The 9820-nt window shown below is 43.8% G+C and overlaps 1 protein-coding gene across 1 annotated transcript; it reads left to right on the top strand.

The window, feature by feature from the left end:
* The first annotated feature begins 638 nt into the window (after positions 1-638).
* Positions 639-4717, top strand: SS18L2 (SS18 like 2). Its single transcript, XM_040246173.1, has 3 exons — positions 639-827; positions 1081-1157; positions 4166-4717. Exons 1-3 carry the CDS (start codon positions 759-761, stop codon positions 4251-4253), a joined length of 234 nt encoding a protein of 77 aa, XP_040102107.1. The 5' UTR covers positions 639-758; the 3' UTR covers positions 4254-4717.
* The last annotated feature ends 5103 nt before the right edge of the window (positions 4718-9820 follow it).

Genomic DNA, 9820 nt, shown 5'->3' with positions numbered 1-9820 from the left:
GAGCCTGGTGGGCTGCCGTCTATGGGGTCGCGCAGAGTCGGATACGACTGAAGCGACTTAGCGACTTAGCGAGCGAAAGCCAGACTGCTTCTGTTCAGATGCTGGTTTTGCCCTTAGTAGCTAGATCTTGGGCAAGTTACCTAATCTCTGTTTTCTCATCTGTAAAATGGAGAAAATAATAGTGATTTTTAGGGTAGTAAATCTGATTTTTTTAAGGGCCCAAAGGAAAAAGAGGGCTATGTGCGAGTTTCTCCCTCAGCAAAAGCCGACACCGGTGTTTTCCTTGGCCTTGCAGGGTTTGGCTTGAAAGGAGGCAATGCCCAAAGTTCAGGCTCCAGATGCAAGCCTGTAGGCACCAGAGCGGTTTTAAAGAGGTGTGAATGTGGACCTGGGTGGGCAAGCTCCTCCCACAGACTGGCAGTACCCAAAGCCTAAAAGCCGAGACGCTAACACGGTTCCCGCCCCCCAAGGCTAGCTTGCGCAAACGTAGAAGATCCACAAACAGCTCAAGATTCTCAGGCGTGGGGCCAGAGGAGGACGTCAAGATTCTCTCTTATTAAGAGCGCGCCCAATCACAAATGACGTTCCGCCTGTTCCCCGCCCCCTAGATGGGAGGACCCAATCAACGTCGAGAGTGTAGGCCAACCTATCTTGCTTCCTGCTGCGGCCGTAGTGCGTCTGGAGCTGCAGGTCTGCTCCGGTTTAGATCAGAGGGGATCTGCCGGCCCTGAGGCAGAGTTCCACCCTGGATTTCCGGGATGTCGGTGGCTTTCGTACCGGACTGGCTGAGAGGGAAGGCAGAAGTCAATCAGGAGACCATCCAGCGGGTAAGCGCCAGCACGAGCAGAGAGATCTTAGTAGACATCCTAAATGGCTGCGGGTGCTGGAAGCTTCCTGGAGTGAGCAGCTGAGACTGGCGATGTGCGTAGGTGACTTGCTGTGAGATGAGAATGAAGTCAGCAGAGGTGCTGGGGCTGGAAAGCCCGGCCTTGGGGGGCAGGTGGAGGGGCGGGGGAGGCAGAGGAGGCAGTGGTCCTCGCCGCCCTGACGTCGCGCTGCACTGACCCTTTGATCTTTCAGCTCCTGGAGGAGAATGACCAGCTGATCCGCTGTATCGTGGAATATCAGAACAAAGGCCGGGCGAATGAGTGCGTCCAGTGAGTCCCCTCTTTATTCCCTTAATTTGTGAGTGTGAAGGGGAAGCTAGTATTGGAATCCATCAGCTGACCTGAACTAGGAGTCTTGAGTGATCACAGATAAGGCTCAGAAGAATTACTTACCTGCCCAAGATAATACGGACTGTACATTGTGAAGCCTGGAGTCAGACGTGGCTTCCTCTTCAAAACCAGAATTGTGCTCATTGAAAAGATCCCTCGAAAAGCCATGCCGGCCGATGACAACAGGGATGGGGACGGTTCAGTTCAGTTCAGTTCAGTCGCTCAGTCGTTTCCGACTCTTTGCGACCCCATGAATCGCAGAATGCTAGGCCTCCCTGTCCATCACCAACTCCCGAAGTCTACCCAAACTCATGTCCATTGAGTTGGTGATGCCATCCAACCATCTCATCCTCTGTTGTCCCCTTCTCCTCCTGCCCTCAATCTTTGCCAGCATCAGGGTTTTTCAAATGAGTCAGCTCTTCGCATGAGGTGGCCAAAGTATTGGCGTTTCAGCTTCAACATAAGTCCTTCCAATGAACACCCAGGACTGATTTCCTTTAGGATGGACTGGTTGGATCTCCTTGCAGTCCAAGGGACTCTCAAGAGTCTTCTCCAACACCACAGTTCAAAAGTGTCAATTCTTCTGCGCTCAGCTTTCTTTATAGTCCAACTCTCACATCCATACATGACTACTGGAAAAACTATAGCCTTGACTAGACCGACCTTTGTTGGCAGAGTAACATCTGTGCTTTTTAATATGCTGTCTAGGTTGGTCATAGCTTTCTTCCAAAGAGCAAGCGTCTTTTAATTTCATGGCTGCAGTCACCTTCTGCAGTGATTTGGAGGCCCAGAAAAATAGTCAGCCACTGTTTCCACTGTTTTCCCATCTATTTCCCATGAAGTGATGGGACCGGATGCCATGATCTTCGTTTTCTGAATGTTGAGCTTTAAGCCAACTTTTTCACTCTCCTCTTTCACTTTCATCAAGAGGCTCTTTAGTTCTTCTTCACTTTCTGCCATAAGGGTGGTGTCATCTGCATATCTGAGGTTATTGATATTTCTCCCGGCAATCTTGATTCCAGCTTGTGCTTCTTCCAGCCCAGCATTTCTCATGATGTACTGTGCATAGAAGTTAAATAAGCAGGGTGACAATATACAGCCTTGACATACTCCTTTTCCTATTTGGAACCAGTTGGTTGTTCCATGTCCAGTTCTAGCATTCAAAAAATGTCTCACGAAATGATGAGAGCAGTGGCTGTTTTCTGGTCGTAGATCCCTGGCTCATACTTTTTTGGTAGCACATACAAAGACCAATAAAAGTTCCCAGTTAAGGCAGAGGTAAATTTGGCGCAGTAATTTAAGGTGCTCTCTAGCCATATGCCAAGATGAGAGAAAACACTCTCTTTTCTAAGTGTAGTTCCAGGAGTTATGCCCCACTTATTACAGAAACAAAAAAGATTTTATTTCATTGTGACTGAAGCCATGCTTTCCCCACCCCCTAAAAAAGTAATCCTCAGTTGCTCACTGAACAGCTCAGTGGAGATATCCATCTTGGGTAAGTCTTTACATTGGACACTGGCGTTTGGTGATTTGCTTTTTTACAGTTTATAGTAAACACTCTCATTTTTCTATATGGAAAACTGTTGCAAAAAACTCTTATTTGGTGCAGTGATTCTCAAATTATGAGCAAGTTACCAAAATCTCCTCATGGACATTTTTACATTGCATGGTGCATGATTCCTGCCCCCTAGTCTGATTTGGGGCTTGACCCCTTGACTGAGAAATGTGATCATAGTAAGCGTGCATTTATCATGGAAGTGTCTCGTCCCTCCTTTAACTTTGTTCAAGACTTATTTTTTTGGCCTTGTACCACATGGGATCTTAGTTCCCTGCCTGTGTGCGTGCTTAATCACCTCACTTGTGCTGTGTGACCCTATAGACTGTAGCCGACCAGGCTCCTCTGTCTATGGGATTCTCCAGGCAAGAATACTGGAGAGAGTTGCCATGCCCTCCTCCAAGGGATCTTCCCGACCCATGGATTGAACCTGTGTCTCCTACATTGCAAGCGGATTCTTTTTAACTGTGGAGCCACCAGGGAAACCCTTAGTTCCCTGACTAGGGATCTGACTTGTGACCCTGCAGTGGAAGTATGGAGTCCTAACCCTGGACCTCCAGGGAATTCCCTGTTCAAGATTTTTTATAAGTAATACTGAGTACTAGGCACTACTTCAGCTACTGGGGAATCAGTACCAAGAGATACCAGCTCTGCTTTCATGGAGCTTACATTCTAGACTGTAGAATCATATAATTAGCCACATAATAATAAGCACTTTGAAGAAGCATAAAGCACAGTAAATGGGAGGAAGTGCTAGTTTATACAGGTTATCTTTGATGTGACATTTGGGTAGACACCTTAGGTGAGGGAGGGAGCTATGCAGATGTGTGAATCAAAGTGAGCATGGGGTGAAGTCCCCCAGGCTAGAGCTTGCTGGATATCTTCAAGTCTCTGCAAGGAGTCCACTCTGGCCAGAATTCAGTGAGTAAACGGAAAGTGACAGATGAGATCAGAGAGGGAGACTAGAGGCCCTGATCATGTAGGTCCTTATAGGCCACGAGAAGAGCTGAGCTTTACTCATAATGCGATGGGGACCTTTGAAGAGTTTTGAACAGAGGTATTACATGATCTTAACCTAAACTGTAAAATCACTCAGGCTGCTATGAGTATAATTACAGTAGGGGTACAAAGGTAGAACAGGGAGACAGGTTAGGAGAGTGGTCTAGTACAGTAGTCCAAGCAAGTGATAGTGGCTTGACCGAGAGATGTAGCTATGGGAGTGAGAAGTGAGGACAGGTAAGATTCTGGATGTGTTTTCCTCTGATATGTTAAACAGACACATAGACAAAACTGAGTGATCTAGTCAGTAGATGAGCCATTCATTAGATAAATTCTTTTCCAGTTTTTTGTTCAATAAAAACACACTTCTAATTTTTATGTTTTTCACCCCTAGGTACCAGCATGTGTTACACAGAAATCTCATTTATTTGGCTACCATCGCAGATGCCAACCCAACCAGTGCTTCAAAAGCAATGGAATAGTCTTCCAGTTGGCTGTTGTGAGGAGTAATTGAATGTGATCTATTTCCTATGAAATGGATTTTTGCCAACTCAACTGCTTAGAATGTGAATGGAACCTCTGTGGCTCTTCTAAAAATGTGAAAATGTGAAGAAAGCTACTAACTTAACCATATTCTCAGTGTAAATATTTAATAATTAAGTGGATTCCCTCAATTAAGTTGACTCCAAGTGTCCTCCATCCTGAAATAAGTGTGTTTGGATAACAGATATAACAGGCATCTTCAAGTCAATCTTTTTAGTTTCAACCTGAAGAGGAAACTTGAGCAGGTATTGGGCGATCAGCAGGAATTTGTGAGACTTTCCACTGAGACGCTGCCAAATGGACGTGTGACTGTTTCTCTCTCCTACCAGTTTGTCGTGGTGGACCCGACTGCTCTTTTCACGTTGCTTTGAAATAAAGCTTGCCTTTCCACAAAAGCCTGATATTAAGGTATAGACATTTTCATGTAATGTCTTCCACTTGTTTTTTGAGGAAAAGTGTAAGGAGTTAAAAATACATGTACCACCACCACTGTCATTGCTAACAAAATTAATAGTAATTCTTAAGTATCATCTAACATCATCTACTAATAGAAGATGTGATGCCGAAGGAAGAGTATCTTTCTTTTGTATCCTTTTAAGGTTATTGGCCAGGCCTCTGTAACCAAAGACAAATTAACAGAAGAAAAGCATATGCATTTATTTAATGTAAGTTTTACGTGACATGGGAGCCTTCATAAGGAAACAAAAGACCCAAAGAAACAGTGAAACCTGAGCATTTTTATATATGAAGTTCGATGAAAAGTATAAAGTCATAGAAAAATGTGATTGGACATAAGGGTATGAGCTAAGTGTAGGAAACGGGGGGAAACTTAGCAAGGCCTTTTTGTTCAAAATCTCTGTCCCTCTGCGTGTGGGAGGGCACCTCTCATTTGAGAGTCACATGACCTGCTTTATGGGAGAAGGTCTGAGAGTCCCTCTAGGATCTGCCATTTCTCAAATTCCTTAAAATATTCAATATGCCAAGGAGTCGTATTTTGGAGTGGCACGTCCTGAATTCTGTGATGTTCAATTTTCTTCTCTTCCCACAAAATGTGATTTTGTTGATGTGTCTGAAACAGGATCCAAACAAAATTCACACCCTGCATTTTATTGACATCGCTATGTCTGTAAAAATACTTAACAGTTCCCTTTTTCTTTTCTTTACCATTTGTTGAAAAAAACTACGTCATTTGCTCTAAAATTTTTCACATTTCTGTTGTATCCCTGTGGTGCGGTGTCATTATATGTCCCACTATTGGCCCACTTTTCCTATAAACTAGCAGATCTAGCTCGTTCAGACTCAGATTCTAGTTATCTTTGGCATACTAGAATATATCATAGGAAGTGATAGGTGCTTGCTTTTCCATTACATCAGGAAATAACCCAAAATGATTATCAAGCTCCTGATAGCCTTTCACTTAAATTATGATCTACCCAGCTTTGATAGGTTACTTCATTCAGTTCAGTTCAGTTCAGTCGCTCAGTCATGTCCAACTCTGCGACCCCATGAATCGCAGCACAGTGGGCCTCCCTATCCATCACCAACTCCTGGAGTTCACTCAGACTCATGTCCATTGAGCCATCTCATCTGTCGTCCCCTTCTCCTGCCCCCAATCCCTCCCAGTATCAGGGGCTTTTCCAATGAGTCAGCTCTTCACATGAGGTGGCCAAAGTACTGGAGTTTCAGCTTTAGCATCAGTCCTTCCAATGAACATGCAGGACTGTTCCCCTTTAGGATGGACTGGTTGGACCTCCTTGCAGTCCAAGGGACTCTCAAGAGTCTTCTCCAACACCACAGTTCAAAAGCATCAATTCTTCGGTGCTCAGCTTTCTTCACAGTCCAACTCTCACATCCATACATGACCACTGGAAAAACCATAGCCTTGACTAAACCGACCTTTGTTGGCAGATAATGTCTCTGCTTTTTAATATGCTATCTAAGTTGCTCATAACTTTCCTTCCAAGGAGTAAACGTCTTTTAATTTCATGGCTGCAGTCACCATCTGCAGTGATTTTGGAGCCCAAAAAATAAAGTCTGACACTGTTGCCACTGTTTCCCCATTTCCCATGAAGTGATGGGACCAGATGCCAGGATCTTAGTTTTCTGAATGTTGAGATTTAAGCCAACTTTTTCACTCTCCTCTTTCACTTTCATCAAGAGGCTTTTTAGTTCCTCTTCACTTTCTGCCATAAGGGTGGTGTCATCTGCATATCTGAGGTGATTGATAATTCTCCCGGCAATCTTGATTCCAGCTTGTGCTTCTTCCAGCCGAGTGTTTCTCATGATGTACTGTGCATAGAAGTTAAATAAGCAGGGTGACAATATACAGCCTTGATGTACTGCTTTTCCAGTTCTAACAGTTGCTTCCTGACCTGCATACGGATTTCTCAAGAGGCAGGTCAGGTGGTCTGGTATTCCCATCTCTCTCAGAATTTTCTACAGTTTATTGTAATCCACACAGTCAAAGGCTTTGGCATAGTCAATAAAGCCAAAATAGATGTTTTTCTGGAACTCTTGCTTTTTCGATGATCCAGCAGATGTTGGCAATTTGATCTCTGGTTCCTCTGCCTTTTCGAAAAGCAGTTGGAACATCTGGAAGTTCACGGTTCACATATTGCTGAAGCCTGGCTTGGAGAATTTTGAGCATTACATTACTAGCGTGTGAGATGAGTGCAATTGTGCAGTAGTTTATGAGCATTCTTTGGGATTGGAATGAAAACTGACCTTTTCCAGTCCTGTGGCCACTGCTGAGTGTTCCAAATTTGCTGGCATATTGAATGCAGCACTTTCACAGCATCATCTTTCAGGATTTGAAATAGCTCAACTGGAATTCCATCACCTCCACTAGCTTTGTTCATAGTGATGCTTTCTAAGGCCCACTTGACTTCACATTCCAGGATGTCTGGCTCTAGGTGAGTGATCACACCATCGTGATTATCTGGGTTGTGAAGCTCTTTTTTTGTACAGTTCTGTGTATTCTTGCCACTTCTTAATATCTTCTGCTTCTGTTAGGTCCATACCATTTCTGTCCTTTATCAAGCCCATCTTTACATGAAATGTTCCCTTGGTATCTCTAATTTTCTTGAAGAGATCTCTAGTCTTTGCCATTCTGTTGTTTTCCTCTATTTCTTTGCATTGATCACTGAGGAAGACTTTCTTATCTCTCCTTGCTATTCTTTGAAACTCTGCATTCAGATGCTTATATCTTTCCTTTTCTCCTTTGCTTTTCGTCTCTCTTCTTCATTAGGGATTACCTAATGGTGATTTTTCTATGTTATCATTCTTTCTGCTTCTATTATCTTTGTTCTGTCAGAACTTTCCTTTGAGACTTATCTGTTAAATGGGGCAAAGAGCTTCTTAAGTGAACCCCAAATTAAAACAACCTTTTGTTGGGAGTCAAGGGTTTCAACCCAGGAAGGCTATAATATGTAAACAGTGAAGAGAAACCTCATTTTGAATCCCAAATCTGTCATAACCTCTGTAAGCTCTGTTTCCTCAGCTCTTAAAATGGAGATAATAAAAGTAGTATCTGCCTCTTGAGGTTATGAGGTGGAGATTATGTGGTTGGGAGCTGGGCATGGTAAATATTCAAGTGTGTTAGCTGAAGGCTCTGGCCCTTTTCAGAGGCCCCCACCCATTGTCATCTGTAGGGTTCTATCTCATCATTGGTCTTCTCTGTCCTCAACTATTCATGTGGTTTGTGCTTGTACTCTATGCCAGGTAGGCTGCTGAAGGGCCTGATCTGATCAGCAAATATGGTAGGTGCTGTGCAATGTCTTTAGTTGTGAATTAGTTACTAACATTTAAAGATAAGAGGATTTCCCATGAAAGCCTGGATTTCTAGCAATGCTGGATTACAGGTCTACAGTGAAAACCATCAGCTGGAGTGTGATGGCAGCTGCCCCCCACTCACGTTATTAGACAACTTGAACACTTAAAAATCTGTCAAGAGGGTAGATCTCACGTTAAGTGTTTCTACCACAATAAAGTAAAAAAGAAAGCAGAGTGCTTGCCAGATCCTGAGTAGAGGGGAGAAGGAGAAGTCATTGTTTAATTGGTACAAAATTTTAGTTTTACAAGATGAAGATTGTCTTGTGGCTAGATAGTAGTGATGGTGACACAACAATGCAGATCTACTTGGTGCCTCTGAACAGTAAGCTTAAAAAAAGTTAAAAGACCAGTTTATGTAAAGTTAAATGTATATATTACAATTTTAAGAAAATAACGGAAAACAACAACCACCCAACAGTGTGGTCCCATAGTAAAGATAAATCAATGTAGCAAATTGAGCCCAGAAATAGAATGGCACATATGTGGTCACAAAGCCAAGGTAATTCAATATATAAAAGACAGTCTTTTCAACAAATGGTGGTGGAACTACCGTATATCCCTACGAGAAAAAAAAAGAACTTCAGCTTCTACCTGACACCATATCCACAAATGCTGACAGATTATAGACTTACACCAAAAAGACGGTGTTATAAAATTTCTAAAAGGAAACACAGGAGAAAATCTTCATGAGTTTGCGGTAGGCAGAGATTTCTTACACAGAGAAGCACAAACCATAAAAGAAAAAGTTGATCAAATGACTCCATAAAAAATTAAAAAACTGCTTTCCACAAGCCACTATCAAAACAATGAAAAGGCAAGACAGACTGGGAGAAAATATTCACAACTTGCCTGGAGAATCCCATGGACGGAGGAGCCTGGGAGGCTGCAGTCCATGGGGTCGCTAAGAGTCGGGCACGACTGAGCGACTTCACTTTTGCGTTTCACTTTCATGCATTGGAGAAGGAAATGGCAGCCCACTCCAGTGTTCTTGCCTGGAGAATCCCAGAGACAGGGGAGCCTAGTGGGCTGCCGTCTATGGGGTCGCACAGAGTCGGACACGACTGAAGCGACTTAGCAGCAGCAGCAGCAGCAGCAAGGGATTTGTATTCAGAATATACATACATCGTTTAACAACACGTTATACAGAATTCTTGCTTTCTATTAGAGGAAGAACATGATTAAAATAAGGGCAAAGGTCTCGAACTGACAATTTAGAAACGAGGTAGAATCGCCTTGAACACTATGCCCATGACGCTGGCCCCCAAAGCGGAAACGCACGTACAATGGTACCTGAACGGCCTTTGAAGTGAGACAAACAGTCTAACAGGATAGCGTCATAACTACTCCCTGAGTAAAAAGAAAGTCAAAACTGTCAGTCTACTGATCCTCAACGACTTGATTTTCCAAACTCTCGCAGCTACGGACATTAAGGAAGCCTCGCGCTATCTGCAAATACTTTGACACGGCCCTTGAGAAAGGACGACAGGAAGTAGAGAGCGCAGGCGCGTCCGGGCTCCACAGTTGGCGACTGATTCCAACGTAAAGGAGGAAAGGGGCGGAGCAAAAAAGAACCAGCTCAGGTATAGGAGAGCGAGACTCGAGCTCCCAGGCATTCCCACGTAGGCGTAGCCGCTTCTGTTAACCACCGCCTTTGAGTACATACTCTCGCGGTATT

Source organism: Oryx dammah, unplaced genomic scaffold (assembly GCF_014754425.2).
Source record: "Oryx dammah isolate SB20612 unplaced genomic scaffold, SCBI_Odam_1.1 HiC_scaffold_9, whole genome shotgun sequence".
Lineage (NCBI taxonomy): Eukaryota > Metazoa > Chordata > Mammalia > Artiodactyla > Bovidae > Oryx > Oryx dammah.
This window is presented reverse-complemented; position numbering and strand designations above follow the sequence as displayed.

Bases quoted from the DNA above. Each gene is read 5' to 3' on its own strand.
- SS18L2 (XM_040246173.1), top strand. From the start codon at position 759: ATGTCGGTGGCTTTCGTACCGGACTGGCTGAGAGGGAAGGCAGAAGTC. The intron at 828-1,080 runs GTAAGCGCCAGC...TTGATCTTTCAG, and splicing joins ATCAGGAGACCATCCAGCGG to CTCCTGGAGGAGAATGACCA. The intron at 1,158-4,165 runs GTGAGTCCCCTC...TTTCACCCCTAG, and splicing joins CGGGCGAATGAGTGCGTCCA to GTACCAGCATGTGTTACACA.